This window comes from Hyperoodon ampullatus (genome assembly GCF_949752795.1).
Source record: "Hyperoodon ampullatus genome assembly, chromosome: 7".
In the NCBI taxonomy this organism is placed as follows: domain Eukaryota; kingdom Metazoa; phylum Chordata; class Mammalia; order Artiodactyla; family Ziphiidae; genus Hyperoodon; species Hyperoodon ampullatus.
In genome coordinates this window covers 30060826-30078288 of record NC_136920.1, presented here as the reverse complement: position 1 = coordinate 30078288, position 17463 = coordinate 30060826, and the positions used below count along the sequence as shown (strand labels likewise).

The 17463-nt window shown below is 36.3% G+C and overlaps 1 protein-coding gene across 1 annotated transcript in view; it reads right to left on the bottom strand.

Annotated features, from left to right (window-relative positions):
* IMMP1L (inner mitochondrial membrane peptidase subunit 1) overlaps positions 1 to 17463 on the bottom strand; it is a gene marked incomplete at its 3' end in the record, with an annotated part of 40152 nt that overhangs the window by 3919 nt on the left and 18770 nt on the right. The window contains exon 4 of the mRNA XM_079709105.1: positions 16986 to 17112. Coding sequence (XP_079565231.1) covers positions 16986 to 17112 — 127 coding nt within the window. The remainder of the gene's footprint in view (positions 1 to 16985; positions 17113 to 17463) is intronic.

Here is a 17463-nt window from a genome sequence, read left to right as displayed (position 1 = left end):
AGTCTTAAAATCAAAGCAGTCACCTTTGCTGATCTACCTCTCTATCACTTATTTTCCCAGTAAAAAATTCATTACGTTTGCAGTTACTCCACTTTTGAAACACATACTTATTTTTGATATGGGGTAAGGGTGTACACTTTAAAATCAATTTTAGAGGTATACTTTACAGTAAAATGTGCTCATTTTGTTTCGACACTAGTTTTGAAAAATGTGCATTCCTGTGTAACCACCAACCACAATCAAGATGTAGAACATTACTACTATGCCAAAAAGTTCCCTCCTTCTCCAGTCCACCTCCCACCCCTACACCTCGTCCCAGGCAACTAGTGATCTGTTTCCTGTTTACTAGAGACTAGTTTTACTAAAGTTCATATAAGTGAGATTGCACAGTACATACTATTTTGTGTCAGGCTTTTGTTCAGCAGTTTTTAAACGATTAATACATGTTGTATGTATCAGTCATTCATTGCTTTTTACTGCTGAGTATATCCCATTGTAAATCACAACTTCTTTCCATGAACCTGTTGATGGATATTTTTGTTGTCTGCAATTTTGGGCTGTTACAAATAAAGCACTATGAACGTTCATGTATAAGTCTGTTTCTTTTCAGTAAATATGTAGGGGTAGAATTTCTGGGTCATAAGTGTATGCTTAATCTTAAACTTTTCCAAAGTAATTATACCATTTTACACTCCCAACAGCAATGTATGAGTGTTTCTGTTGCTTCACAACCTTGGTATTTTCAGTTAAAAAACTTTTTGCCATTCTAGTAGGCTATTGGTGTCACATTGTGGGGTTTTCATTTGCATTTCTCTGATAAGTATTTTTTCTTGTACCTATTAGTGTATCTTTTGTGAAATGTCTATTAAAATATTTTGCCCATTTTTAAAATGGATTATTCTTATTCATTTTAAGAGCCCTTTATGTATCTTGAGTACAAGTCCTTCGACAGGTATTGCAAATACTTCTTCCCAGTCTGGGATCTTTTCTTTTGCAATTTTTAATCTGCTATAAAGACCATATATTTTTAGGCTCTAAAAACTCTAAAAATTTCACTTGGTTCTTTTCTATATTTACCATTTCTCCCTCATTATGTTCATCCTCTAGATCCTTGAAAATATTTCTAATTGGTGTTTTAGAGCACATGACTGTTAATCCCATTATCTCTCATTTCTGGATCTATTTTTCTTCTAGTTGTGGGTTAAATTTTCCCACTTCTTCACATATCTAATAATTTGTTATTGAGCTGAACATTCATTTGTTGAGTGGATTTTGTTCTCTTTTTAGAGAGCGTTGAATGTTGAGGAGGTCTGTTTGGTTTTTGGAAGGCGGTTAAGTTAGCTGTGGAACAGCTTATTCCTGTCAAGCCTTGTTTTTAAGCTTAAGTTGGGTCTCTCTCACACTGTACTCTAAGGGCTAGTCTAGCCCACTCCTAAGGCATGATATTCCAGGGTCTGTACGGAATGCTCTAGATATTTAATGAGATCTGTCCACTGTGGCTGGTCAGAACTCAAATGACTCTCAGCCCTGTGTGAGCTCTGGGAATTGCTTGGCTGCTGCCAATAGCTGTTTGGTGCTCAGTCTCTAAATTTCACCATAAGCAGGCACAGTTTAGTGTTCAGCCCCAAAACCAAGAGAATACGTAGATTTCTGGAGATCATTCTGTAGCTCTTTTCTCCCCGGTGGTTTGACGCATAAATTCCAACCATTTAAACTTCCCTATACCCTAATCTCTGTCTCTTCAACTCAGCAAGACCAGTCCTTTGTTTGAATTTTCCTCCTCGTACCTTCTGAAAACTGCTTTAAGGCAGAAGTTAGGGAAAGTATAAGGCTTGCCTTGTTTGTTTCCCTGCTCTCAGGAATCCGTCTTGTACTGCCTGCTGTGCATTGTCTGAAAACTGTTTCACATAGTTTGTCCAGTTTTCTAGTTCTTTATGGCAGGAGGGCAAGTTCAGCCGCAGTTAATCCATAATTGCCAGATGTTCAGAGTATCTAATATTTAAAGTCTTATTTTTTTTTTTAGCATACCTCATAACAATATGAAGAAAATCCTTTTGGTGAGAACTAAAGTTTTTGATGTAAGTAAAGTGTGCCTTTGGCATCTCTGCCTTGCATCCCCTTCAGTGGCATGCCCTGTGTGTCCTCATTTTACCCTTTCCCTATCAAAATCTCTAGAAAAGATTCGCCAAACTCAGCATGCAATTATGTATAAGCAGATAAGTTCAGTATGGTATTGCTTGTACCTCAAAATTGGCAACAGTATAAATATTCGTCAGTAGGCAGATGTTAAACAGTTTATTTACAGAATAGTAGACAGATAATAGACTGACATGAATACAGTCAGTGAAAAAAATAAGTTACAGGGCTTACTTAGGTATAATTACTTTTTTAACAAACCATAAAATTTTGTTTTATGTATTTCAAAATTTACATTTTTGTGACCAGTATGTATTAAATAATTTTAAAATATATATATGCACATACACATACATGTGTGTCTTAATATGACTAGCCCTTTCAGTAATACTTGTACTTTTTAAAAATGGAACATTGTCCATCACAATGCAGGTTAGGAAGAGCTTTATTGAATTAAAAAGAAATTTTTTTTTTGTCTGTGGTAATGTGGTAAGAGAGTGACCTAGCTTCCAATCCATATAGCAGGCTCTGCTTCTTTGTACAGTACACGTAAATGACTGCAATTACAGTACTGTCACCAGACCTCTGGATAACTAAAATATTAGTCTAGCTAAGAACGCATTTATTTAAATAAATATAAAGTACAACACATTTTTGGTATGGGTCCAAAACTTAAAACCTGACCTTTCTGGTCAGGTGAGTGGAGTAAAGCAAGGAACAGAACAAAAATTTCCTTTCTAACTCAAAACACAGTTATTGTCTGTTGGATTAACCTACTGGTTATCACTAAATTCAAAATTCAAACCAGAGAAGAGAAATAATTCTATAGCAATATTATAATAAAATAGATTAAAATGTTTTTAAACTGTATTTTTAAAAGGCTGTTATAACTTTCCAATTAAAGTAGAAAAGAACTCAAATAAACACTTAAAAAATTTATAATAAATGTTTTGCAAATGCGCAAAAATGGAAATCCTAATTCCATGTCTTTGTTCATTACTTCTCATAACCAAAACTTTTTAAAAGAGTTAATTACTTTTCATCTTTGTATTTTTGGAAATACACCATGCCAACTTGAATGAATGCATGAGACTGAATAAGAATGTATGAATATATGTTTACAATGAATGCCACCTAGAAATGTTTACTTTTGCTCAAATCTGAATTTTCCCAGGGTCTCAGATATAACTAGCTTTAGGAATAACTTTTAAAGCATTAAAAGAACTCTTAAATCATTCTTGGTTTTTCCTTTCTACGTCAGAGGTTTACTTCCTGAGCTATGATAAAACCTAATCTCAGGGCAGGACAGAACAATCAAGCCTCTAGTTCTCAGCCATACTTGCTGAAGCCTAGTTAAGTGCCTCCTTTATAGTACAAGCAACAAACGTAATTGCCTCATGGCCTGCGGGTGTCCATTTAACAAAAGCAGCTTTTGGGAACCAACCCACAGGTGTTACCTTTCTTGATTTAAGTGAAATCTGATGAAAGAGTCCACAATATCAAATAACACATTTACTAAACTGTAATCAAACTCACTATTTGATTAAGCAAAGATTATCTAAGAAAAGATTCTGACTGAAGAGTAAGATATGTTTGACCTTTCAAAAGTTTCAAAAAACAGAAAATCCTAATAACTGATTTTTAACTAACTCTTTGTTTGCCAGATATTTTAAAATGTATAATCAGCAAAGGCAGGGTATGCACTGGCCCTATTACTGCTCATGCCTCCTTAATGGTTCTTCTAAAATGACTGAATGTAAAGGAAATAATAATTATTAAAGAAACAAAAAAAATCATAAAGGTAATAGGAGAGGGCAAAGTTTTTGGAATCCTTTTCTGACATGATTATTTTTTCCTTTCCCTGAAATATATAGGAAAATGAGAGGCATACACACCTTAGGGAAGCACTCAGATAAAGACTTGGGGTTTTTTTTTTTTTTTTTTTTTTTGGCAAAAGCAAATGGAAGTAGTATATCAACAACACTGTAAAGTATTTCATTTTCCACATGTATTTTAAAGATTTTGTTTTGTGTCTCACAGAATGATGAATGTAAAATATAAAATGCATAATTTCCCTGCCCAGGAAAAAAGTCCATGTGATGAATGTACATTCATAACATGTCATTTTAGTTTAACAATAGCCAAATAATTGTTATTTATGTTACTATCTTTCAGGTAAGCAGAATCGAGTCAAATTAGTATACCATTATGTGGTTAATGCATATTCTGCTTAATCATGGCTTATATAACCAAAACATAGTCATGGTAAGATGCTATGCACACAAACTACTGGAGAGAATACTTGCAAAATGAGATCATTTATTAATTATATAGTTCTAAAAGAACTTCATAAAGCCCAGTATTTGTATGACTCCTGCAATGGCAGTAAATAATTGTTGGAGTTTATCTTCCTATATACACCAACAAAACTATAGATAAAGACATATATGTCAAAAAATCCCCTGAGAGAAAATCATGTAGAAAGGTTTTTAAGAACACAAAGCTGAGAAAACATTATTAATCTTTAATTTTGTAAAATGGGGCTGTCTCAAGCGTCAGTTATGGGTACCTCTGAAAGCAAAACTCAAGGAACAGTCTCACTAATACTCTATTTTTACTGACATTCTCCTTGCCAGAACTTTTTGCCCACATTTGCCTCCCTGAGTAGAATATCTGGAGTCATAAGGGAGGTGCTCCCAAAGGCTAGATGCATGACAAAGGGATTAACATTTATAAGGACCAGGCAAGGAACAGTTAACACACTGATTATTTCAGTAGATACTATCTCTATGCAGTCCTGCTTCTTTTTCTTCCCATTTAAATTCTGACTTATTACTAACCTATCCCACATCATTCCCGGGGACTGTTATTGCCTTTCCCTACTTAAAAATGGTGCCACTTTAGGTTCATAGCCAATTATCATTAAAGAGAAATTTACGCCAAAGTTCTAGTAAGCTACATCTACAGCACTGTGGTTAGGGTGTGTGTGATGGGGGATGCTTTTAACTAAAGGTTCTCTTTTATTATTGAGCATCTCCCTGCTGAGTGGGTTTAGAGCTTCGTCTAAGACTTGACTTGTTCATTCTTACAGCTACTGCAAGCAAGCTAAGCTCCTTCATCTTCTCCTTAAGTACTCAATACCTCCATCCAGCCTGAACAGGAATTTCTGATGGGGTGTTTAGTATGGTGGTTAAAGTTACTGTCCACAGAGTCATAGTCCTGAGTTCAAATTGTAGCTCTGCCACTTACTAAACACCTTGGACAGGTTATTTAAACCTCATCTAAAAAACTGGGACTAATGAATGCCTTACAGAAACATTCTGAAAACCAAATAACACATAAGGCTCCTGGCACCCAGTAAGCACTCACTAAATATTAGCTATTGTTATTAACAGTTGCTCCAGCTGCTGGATGAATGATGCCTGCCGGGCTTTCTTTGTTCCTGGTTTCTTATGCAGTCTATCCAGTTCTCTGCAAAGTGAACTGTGCTTTGCAATTTCACTTCAGTTATGTTTTTGGTCTTTTTCTTTTACATTGTATTCAATTATATAGTTCTGGTACTAGCCAAGACTTTGAATTAAATCCAGTATAATTAAAAATGTACATTAATTGTGAATAGATGCCATATTAATTATGCCAATTGATTTAATGAAATTCAGTTTTTAAGACCAAATCATCCAAATGTAGCAAAGACTTACATTTTTATTCTTTTAACAGGCATCTTTTTCAAGCAATGTTTATTAAATATCAAATGCCTAAGCACTTCCTTATGGAGCATTTACTTCTTCAGGACCATCTACCAACTTGTCAGAAGGCAGAGGAAGGGGAAAAAGTGTTGGGATTGAAGCTAGTAAATAGTCCTTTCCATCCCAGCGATCTAATACTAACATCTCAATCCTACAGATTTTTTTTTCCCTAGGACAATGGATTATTTGGTCTCTGACTTCTTTTTTGTTCTATTTGTAACAAGGTTACCTGCTGTTTTTGGATTAGTATTTAAGAGAAGTTCCTTATATTCTCATTTCAAGACTGTGTCTGTACTCTCATTTTAATATAGCCTGATGTACACTCTGGTTCTCATATTCCAAAAGATGAGCCTAACTTAATGAAACACAGGTATCTGAAACAGTAGTAGAAAATAGTGGCAAATATGTAAATAATGACTTTTCTCATGTTCTCAGAAAAAGTCTAAAATAGTAAATCAGATGCCTACTATACAGAATATGTGCTAATAGGTTTCCACCAAATTTTTGAGTCCTGAGACTTCAAATAATTCTTCCCAGTCAAAACACATCCCTATCTGGATTTATTCCTATAGATGAATCTCTGTAGTGCTTTTCGATTTCTTATGGACCAGTGCATAACTCCATCATATAGAGATTGGCTAAAAAACTGATTTATACCTGAAATGGTACTAGAAATAAAAGATCAGTAGTAGAAAAGAGTCCATACTCCAAAAAATAAAGGATTAAAATATGTGGATCTTTTTGTACCTGATATTACTAGTATCTTAAAAAAAAATTGTATTGCATGATTTTCTTTGATAGACACTTCTCCTACTTGCATTTTATTTATCAAAACCAGAACTCTAATGTCCCATACTCTGGAATTTATTTAGAATGATGTCTAGCTTTGTAAATATAAAGTTGCAAATTAGACAGGTAGATGACAGATGACATTTTTTGTGATGATGTAAGATACAAAGAGAATAGCTGAAGACCTTTAAAAAGTGAGGTTGATCTCAGGGGGCTGAGAGCATCAAAACACTGTTTTGACTAAGAGATCATGAAAATATACTGTGGACATCAAGGAGGGAATAATAATATAGCACCCAAACATCATTCTGGGAAAGAATGTGTTTTCTTCCCACCTCCTATAATTTCATTGTCATTGTATTCATTTAAAGTACAATCTATCATAGACTTATACATGCTTCTAGACTACTCCAAAACTGAGTATATCTTCTCTCCATTTCCCAAATTAACATCTCCCTCAGAACCTCTTTTTTTTTTTTAATTTTATTATTTTTGCTGTGTTGGGTCTTCGTTGCTGTGTGCGGGCTTTCTCTAGTTGCGGCAAGTGGGGGCTACTCTTTGTTGCGGTGCGCGGGCTTCTCATTGTGGTGACTTCTCTTGTTGCGGAGCATGGGCTCTAAGCGTGCTGGCTTTAGCAGTTGCAGCACACAGGCTCAGTAGTTGTGGCACGTGGGCCCTAGAGCATGGGGGCTTCAGTAGTTGTGGCACGTGGGCTCAATAGTTGTGGCTCGCAGGCTCCAGAGCTCAGGCTCAGTAGTTGTGGCACATGGGCTTAGTTGTTCTGCAGCACGTGGGATCTTCCTGGACCAGGGGTCGAACCCGTGTCCCCTGCACTGGCAGGTGGGCTCTTAACCACTGCTCCATCAGGGAAGTCCAGACCCCTTATTTTAATGCACCACCTACCCCTATTGCTAGAGCCAGAAACCTGGGTCAGTCTTAAGACTTTCAATTCCATTTCTTCCAACATCCAATCCTGTCTAGATATTCCCTTAATCTTTCTCCAAACTTTGTACTGCTTCTCATTCTTCATGTTATTATCTCAGTTATGTCTTACAGCCTATTTATTAACTGGTCTCCCTGCCTCTGGCCTCTCCTACTCCAACCATCCTCTACTATTCTATACTAAATATCAGGGTGATCTTTTAAAAGCTAAGTCTGATAATGTTACTCCCAGGAATTCCCTGGGGGGTCCAGTGGTTAGGACTCCACATTTCCACTGCAGAGGGCACAGGTTTGATCCCTGGTCAGGGAACCAAGATCCCACAACGCGTGATGTGGACATACACACACACACACAAAGTTACTCCCCTGCTTGAGACTTACAAGGAACTGAGCCCTGATCACCTTTTCATTTTTATCTCTGTTCACTACCCTCCCCTCCCCACTATATGTCCCAGACATAGGAACTTACTTTTGGCAGCTACCCAAAGCACAGTGCTGCACTCTCACTTTTAGAGCTTCTGAATATGCTGCTTGCTTTGGCTAGCTCCTACTTATCCTTGAGAGCTTCAACTCAGGTTTTACCTCCCCAGTCTGTAGTAATCCTATTCACCCCAGTCTAGGTAAGTATCCCCTATTACACCATTTTGTAATTCCTTGTCCAGTCCCCCAACTGGACTACAAACTCCTGAAGCTGTACTGTCCAACATGGTCGCCACTAGTAACATATATGACCATTCAATCTTACAAATTATATAAAACTAAAAATTCAGTTCCTCGGACACACTAGCCACGTTTCCTGTGCTCAACAGCCACATGAACCTAGTGGCTACCATACTGGACAGGGCAGATATCAACTATTCCATTTTTGCAGAAAGTTCTATTGGACAGCCTGCAGGCAGGGACTTGATCTACTTTAACATGGTGGTGGCCCTCAGGTAAGTATTCAGTAATATCTGGAATTAATGGAATTAATGAATGCATGAATAAATAATAGGAAAGTTGTGAAGTTATTGTCTGGCAAATTTGCCCACCCTATATCCTCCTGAAGGCTTTTTAAGTTTTCTCTCCCTCCCCCCAAGTCCAGCGGTTTCCACTGCTCCTGGGACACCGCCTCATTAAGGAAGATGCCTGATGCTGGGATTGGTTTGGGGTTAGGTGCATTTGCAGTTAGGGTCAGAAGTGCGTATCAGTCTATGTCCCCAGACCTACTCTGACTTTCTTTACATAGGGAAGTCAGGTCAAATTTCAAGTCTCTTCAGATGACAGGAGGTTTTTCTAATCCTTCCTGATTTAGAGATTCATACACACAATGTACAGGAAGTAGATCAGAATCTTAAGTTGCATCTTAGAATTTTAAATTACTCACCCTATAGTTTTAGGTACTTTATCTCCCTTCCCTGTTGGCTCTGTATGTCTGTGTAGTAGACATGCAAGCACTAGCTATGCCAAACTAAACGATTCCTAAATTTTCTTAAAATAGTTATGAAAATTCCAACCCAGGAGGAAGCACTCTCGCATATCTAGGTTAGCAGTATAATGGCTTGTAATGTCAATATTTTTCGGCTATTTTACTATCTTCAACTGTTTTATAATATGCATACTTGCTTTTAAATCTGTAATTTCTCTTTTCCTTTCTTATTTTAGGTAGAAAATAGTTTACTAGAATGAGAATGCTTTTATAGACTAAGTGGGTCACATAAATCTGTAGAATTTTGATTGCCCAAAGTGGTAATAGAAGAACTTCATTTAGTTGCTTATTTCAGAAGACATCTGAACACATTCCACTTAGTCCAGCAGACCACTGTATCAGGTTAGGAAGCCACATGACACTTGGAACACATTCTCTTTACGACCGACCATCAGAGTGGGAGTCTGCCTCAGATGCTTACACTGAACAGCAGCATTACAATTTCAGTCTTAGTAATTTTTCCCAATTACTTTTTTTAAAATAAATTTATTTATTTATTTTGGCTGCGTTGGGTATTTGTTGCTGCATGTGGGCTTTCTCTAGTTGCAGTGAGCAGGGTCTACTCTTCATTGTGGCTTCTCTTGTTGTGGAGCACGGGCTCTAGGTGCATGGGCTTCAGTAGTTGTGGCATGTGGGCTCAGTAGCTGTGGCTCGCGGGCTCTAGAACATAGGCTCAGTAGTTGTGGCGCACAGGCTTAGTTGCTCCGCAGCATGTGGGATCTTCCCGGACCAGGCCTCGAACCCATGTCCCCTGCACTGGCAGGCGGATTCTTAACTGCTGCACCACCTACTTTTAAGCAACCTAAAAGTATAGAGGTCTCATATAACTTGCAGATAAAACTATACGTAATATGGCATTTTACTGAATTGCATAAATGCCTCCCCAGAATCCCACCCATGGCACTGACTTTCCAACTTTGAGTGGTTAAAATATTTTCAGGTGAGCAAAACATGTTAGTTTCAGGAAGAGTTGCTACCCTTTCAGTAGAAATGTTGATTTCATAAATACATATACATACATATACATACTCAAACATATATTAAGATAAAATACATTTCTACCAAATAATATTTTATAAACTACGTATTTTTGTTAAACTAAGATCAAATTATTCTGAAAATGTTCAGGGAACACATCAGAAAATGCTTAAGTAGTGGGAGCCTCAAAGATGATTCTTTAGTGTTAACATCAGAAGAAAAACACCTCAGAATTGTAAACACTAAGTCAAATTTATCTTCAGAATTGTTAGCTATAGGATGAAAAAGTCACGTCATCTCCGCAGTGAACTTCACTTTAGCAAAAAAGTAAACATATTTCCTCTGCATCAGCTGCAATCAAGGCATTAGCAGTATGCCATGATTGATTACCCTGGGAGCCGTTGCTGAGAAATGGATGTGAAGCACAGGTTTTTATCACTATAGTCTGCAAAAAGCAAGTCCCTTGTTTAGATATCCTAGTTGTAATAAGTGACATTATTAGGTAGTTCTTCTATTTAAATGACATAAGGATTTAGTGTATCAGCAGCTTATAATAAACAAACTCTTTCAATCTGATGATTCCTCTCCCTACAGAGAAGTACTTTTTCTGTTTATAATACAAGGGGTAATAGAAGACCATATGGTTGTGACTTTTAGCTAAAGTAAATGACATTTAAACAAACAGAAAAACAGCATTAGGATATTCAAGGATTTGAACTATAACGTAAATACACAGTACACGTTGGGGGCTATCAGTGTTTATAAAGTGACCATTTTCTAATGTTTCCCAATTAGTGAGATTGTTTTTCAGTTGGCCAATCAGTTTTGTTTAAATATTTTTCAATACACAGTAAAACAGATTTATTACTAGCATATTATCCCATTTCCAAGTTCTCCTTTTAGGAACACTATACCACCAGAGCATCCTGAGAACATTTAATCAGTTCTTTCTGAAATGTGAAAATGTCTCTATTTCTTACATTTCTGCCAATAACAATAATGATGTTGTTATTAACATACTCTACAATTCAAAAAGAAAAATGTAAGAAATACTACATTTCTTATACACCTACCATCACTCTACTGTGGTAACAGACTAGCATTTGATGAACATTTCACCTTTTGTGTATGATACTGGAATCTGTGGTATCAAGAACTGAAAAGCTTTATATAACTGGATATTTTGATAGGTCAAAATAAAAGTAAAAACATAATTTTTCTAATAAGCACAGATACATTTCCTTTAACAATAGCAAAAGATGCTATGCTTTAACTACAAGAAAATACTGAAATCTCCATAATATTTCTGTTAACATACTCATCTTCAACAAGGTGGCTGCTATGGCTGAGAAACTAAAATTCAATAAACAGAGTTTTAATTATTTGAAAGATTTAGAAAAAAAATCCTTCATTTTATAATAAACAACCACTGGAAAGCAGAAGTTTACACTTAAAGGAACAGTTTACCAGCTTCAGATAACTCATCCATCCTTAATCTGCCAACCAATAAAAGAATCAAAAGAACAAAATACCTGTAGAGTTTATTACATATGTCCAAAGGCACATCATTTCTACTGAAATGTAGAAAACTCTCATTACCACACAAACTAGGTAGTAGGTACTGCATGTTGCAAGGGCAACTTAGCCTTCATAGTAACAAAACCACCACACCATTTCTGGGGAACCAAATCTTCCCTCAAAATGAGAACAAGGTAAGTCCAGGGTACCTCAATTCCACCAGTCCTTCAGAAGATTTAGATGAGACCAAGTTCAGAGTACTCCAAACTAATTATTCAAAGCCAGGTGAATGTTTAATCTGCTTTAATAAAAGGGCTGAAAACTATCATTCAGTCCAAATAGAAGTCACTTGGGGAAAGAAACGTTTAATCAGCACAATGCTGTGCTGGTACAAAGTAACAGGGGCATTCCAATATTTTCTATAACATTTACCTGCAGTTATGGAAGATGGTCAAGTAGCCCTACCATGGAAGAAAGAGCTTTCAAGTCTTCTATGAAGACTAGAATGAACACAGATTGGCCAGTTCAGCATTAGCATACAGTGTGGTGAGCTACAGGAACATCTATATTACTGAAAAATAGAACATCATGCACTTTACTCCAGAGCGAGTTTGCAGTAGAAACTAGAAGAAACTGAGTAGAATAGAAACTAAGATAAAACACTGTCAGACTCTAGTCATATATCCATTTGTCCACCCTTCAAGTATTTTTAAAGTATCTCCTAGATGCCAAGTAAAAGTTTAGGTGTTGGGGAATCAGCTGAGATCAAAACAAATCTCTGACATTAAGAACCTTACATTCTAGAGCAAGGGTCAGCAAACTTTTTCTGTAAAAGGCCAGACAGTAAATAGCTAAGCTTTGCAGACCACAGAGTCTCTGTTACAATGACTCAACTCTGCTGTTTTACTGAAAGGAGTCACAGACAATATGTAAATGCATGAGTGTGGCCATGTTCCAATGAAACTTTAATTACAGGAACAGACAGCAGGAAGAGTGTAGGGTCTAGTAGGCCATCAAAAGGACCATAGCTTTAACTATGAGATGGGGGGCCACTGAGCTCTTTGGGTAGAAGAGTAACATTATTTTTATGAAAAAGCATCATTATTAAAAAGGATCATTTCAGCTACTATGTGAAGAGTAGTCAGTAGAGGGGTAAGGAGGCAAGAAGATGGGAAAGATATAAGCTCAGAGAGAAGTTCAGAAGTTACTGCAAGAAAACAAGAGTGAGATGAATTTGTCTTGCACCAGGATGGTAGCAGTGATGGGGGCAAGATGTCATCTAATTCTGATTATATTTACAAGATATAGTCATCATGATTTGCTAGTGGATTGGATGGGAGGGTGAAAGAGGAAGAGAGGCAATGATGACTCCAAGGTTTATGACCTGAGTGAGCAGAAGAATGGAGGTGCCTTTACCGTGATTGGGAAATACATGTAGGACGAGCCAGTTTTGGAAGGAAAATCAGTTTAGTTTTGGACATATTCAGTTCAAGGTGAACATTATATACTAAAGCGGAGATATTAAACAGACTATCAGATATATGACTCTGGAGTTCAGGAAAGAAGTTGTGGTTGATACAAATTTAGGTCTTAAGTTAGATAGTATTTAAAACCATGAGACAGGAAGGTCACCCTAAGGGCACGTATATAAACAAAAGAAGTTTAAAATACAAACCCTGAGTTACTCCAATATTGGGAGGAACCAACAAAGGACACTCAGAAGGAGCAGAAAGAGGAAGAAAACCTAAAGAGAGTGGTATCCCCAAAACTACGTGAAACCAGGCTTTAAGAACAACTACTTCAAATACTAACAATAGGTCAAGTAAAACGGGGACTGAAAGCTGACCACTGGATCAGCAACAGAGAAGTCATCAGTGACTCTTAACAAGAACTGTTCCAATGAAGTGCTGGGGACCAAAGTCTAAGTGGAATGAGTTCAAAAGAGAATATAAAGTTCAGAGTCGAGTCAGTAAGTATGCACGACTCTCTCCTATAGGAGGATGTGGTGCCAAAGGAGTTTGTTTGTTTAGATGGGAGATTTTATAGCATGTTTGTTTGCTGTTAGGAACTTACTGTATTCCAAAATGACTAACTGTACCACAGTTACACTATGGATTAAAATCACAGCCCTGAACTATCACACAATGTTATCCTGAGAAAGGTTACAAAGTGTTATTGTTTCTTTATTAGCTTTATAAGAAAATTTTACTGTATTTCCTGAGTCCTGGCCCTATATTCCCTAGGGGAATGGAGACTACGTTAAATCGCCTCCTGTGCAGATCAACAGGAGAATGCCAGTTCATTTAATGTATTTCCTACCTGCTAAATGCTTCTTCCAAGTAAATTATTTTTGGCAAATTAGTGGCTTCTAGCAGCAAACTGAGGAATTCCTATAGTATAGAAAGGCAAGTTATTCAAGATGTTTGAGCTGAGTACAATTTGTTTCTTTTGAGAGTCACAAATTAAGCTCATTTCCTAGTAGCCAATGCTCAGCCCATAACCCAAGGGAAAAAATTATTGGCCTCAATACCATGAAAATAAGCAAAACCCACTGCAATAGGACCTGGATAGGGACTGCTTAGTTTCCAAATGCCTAATGTAAAAAATAAATCACCTTTCGTAAGTGCTGCTTGCCACATGAACTTTTAGAACTCTGGAATGAATAAAATGGTTTCACATCACTTAACCAATGATCTGTTTATATTCTTTTTTTGCCAACTTACAAACAATGCTATTTCTTTCATATGCTAAACTCTATGTTCTAGGTTCCAAATGACAATTTTGGTGTTTTGCTTTCTGAAGCACCTACTTAGGAGAATAAATGTTTTTTGCCTGAAATTCAAAACACATTTAATATATATCATCCTTATTATGCACCTCAATCAAGATCTGAATAGTAATGTCTTCATAACCTATAAACAACAATGATTTTTCTAGAAGGATGCACAGATACGGGGAAGAAACCCCTTTCATAGAATGTAGCACCAGTGTGCTTCTGAGATAGCTGGAAAAGGGAACACTCTGGAGGGGCAGAATGCACAGTTTGGATATCTCTTCAGTGCTCCAAACTTGGATGAATTTTTGTTATAAATCACCTTGATTAATGGAACACATTTGCTAAAGTGGTTCTGTAACATCTACACAATTCTTATGGCTTAAAAAACGCAGCCTAGTGAAACTGGTGGAGCCGGGAAGCCTTCAAAAATCACTGGCTTGTCTTTCAGAACTAATACTGGCCCTGATAAGAAACAGTTGCCTTTCTTTTTAAAAATAATAAAGACAAATACATTTTAAGGGAAGTACAGTTTAGGAGATGGGAGTAGAAATAATAATAGTAAGTAGAGGATATTTTGGGATGAAAAGTAGTGGCGTGGTAAAGAATATAGATTCTGGACAGAGCCAGGCTACCTGTGTTTGAATTCCAACTGTTTCTCTTACTGTTTGAAATTGGGCAATTTATTTAACCTCCCTGTTGTTCAGCTTTCCCATCTGTCAAATGCTACTACCACCTTCACTGGGTTACTGTTTTGATGATTAAATAAATTAACCCTTGGAAAGAGTTTCAACAGTGTCAGGTACAGAGTAAGTACATAGTTAAGGGCTGGCCAATATTATTATAATTGTTTGTACACTTATAAACATGCAAACCAAAGTGAATGGAATATACCTGGAACAAAATGGCAGTGTCCCCTAATTTATTCTCTCAACAAACATAAAAATTCGATGAATGTCTTCTTTAAAATAGATTATTCAAAAAATGTACGTCTTATAGTCCTCTGGTTATTTTCTCTGATTACTTAGCAGAGATTTTATCTAAATCCTTTCATCCTAATATTCTTCCTCTAATAATTTTAAAAGAAAACAACAGCAGTGTACACACTGTACACAGATAGTAGATGCTATCATTTATATGTTTTGTTATCCTTTCTGTTGATAAAACTATTTCTGGTCTGAAGTATATGCTTGTTGCTAAAGCAACTTAGAAGTGACTAGAATGCCTCAAGAAATGATAATAGTCATGTGAAGGTGAAACCATTACGTAAATAACTGACATTTTTGAAAAATAACAGGATAAGTATCCATGATGAAGGCCACAGAACAACAGGTTACCTGATACCACATTCTCAACTTTAACATTATCACCATCAGCTAAGGATTCCTAGGATGTTTAGCACTGTAGTAATAAACATCAAAAGTGTAATAAACATTTGCACAGCTGAACCATAGTCTATTAAGAACGGTAAATAAATAATAGATTATTTAATAGTCTACTGATCAAACTTATAGGGCAATCAGAGGCTATTATAGGTCAAAATAAATTTACAACGATGAAGACAATTTAACTCTTAATTATATGTTTACACTGGGGATGAAGATAAAGTTACCTAACAGATGTAACAGCTCTATTAATAATCTGACAGTGACACAGAAAATTTAAACAAAAATAGAAAATTAAATTATAATTAAAGTAAGAAGAGTATATGCTGAGTAAACAGAAGGCTGCCCTCCCCTGCCACAAGCTGTCTCAGCAGCCGTGTGACTGGTGAAAGGGGCTAACACATTACACTTGCTCTTCACTCTTCCATTCTACTGCTCTTGCTCTTTTTCCTAACTGAGTTGGCAAGTTGACTACACCAAAATATCTATCCTAAACATTTAAATAGGATTAAAAAAAACTAAACTACAAGACTGTGTTTGGTTTTACCAGATTTTCCACTAACAAGTCAGTGGAAAAACTATCTAAGCCAGAACTCCAGATTGCATTTACTTGTCATGTCTCCTTTGTCTCCTCCAATCTATGATAATTCCTGACTTTCCTTTTTTTAAAGACCTTGACATTTTTGAAGAGTATTGGTCAATGATGTGGCAGAATGACCCTCAGTTAGGGTTTGTCTGATGTTTTCTCATGAGGCTATACCTTCTTTTTACAAGAGTACCACAAAGGTGATGTGCCCTTCTCAGTCCTTGAATTCAGGGGTCACATTATGTTGACGTCTTGTTATAGGTAAAGTTAACCTTGATCACTCAGTTAACGTGGTGTCTGACAGGTTTCTCCTCTATGAAGCTACTGTTTTTCCCTTTGTAAAAATATCTTGGGAAAGATACTTTGAGACTATGCAAATATACTATTTTTCCTCAAACGTCTGCCCATTATTTTGACATTCATTGGTGAATCTTGCCTGCAACAACTAATACTGAGATGTTTATACAGGGTTTTAAAAGGAAATAAAATATATAAACTATAATGGCCAAGTTGTTCTTGATACAAACATACTTAAATTCTAATGAATGCATTATTCTAACTTATATTCAAAATATGAATAAAAGTTATAATCATTTGTCAGTGTGTTCAGCTAATGTTAATCAACTATGATACCAATGAATAACATAATTGAAATGTTACTTACATAACTATGGCTTTTAAAGAAACCTGATGGACTATTGCTGAGAATTTTGTCTCCTTCCAAACCAATTACTCTTTTACAAATATTTGATTTTGGATCACTTGGGCTTTTTGCAATCACAATGTCACCTCTGAGGGGAAAAAGTCAAAGAAATGTCAGTGTTATTATTAGCATAAACACATGCATGGCACTGCTACAATACTTTTATAAAGCAACTTAAATAAAGCCACACCTTTTATCCTCTAACATACTGACCCTCCCACACATTTACCAGCTTTGAGAACCTTTGTGACTAATTTTATGGGTCAGAATCTAACAATGAGAGTGATGGAAAAGCTATCAGAAGATTCTAAAATTTCTGATAATTCAATGAGAATTATCTTCTTGCACTATACCCACTCAGTGTTACTTCTGTGTCCAAATTTTAGAACCAAAACTATGAAAAAACAATTCCGTGTAAATACCACCAAATTAACCAAGC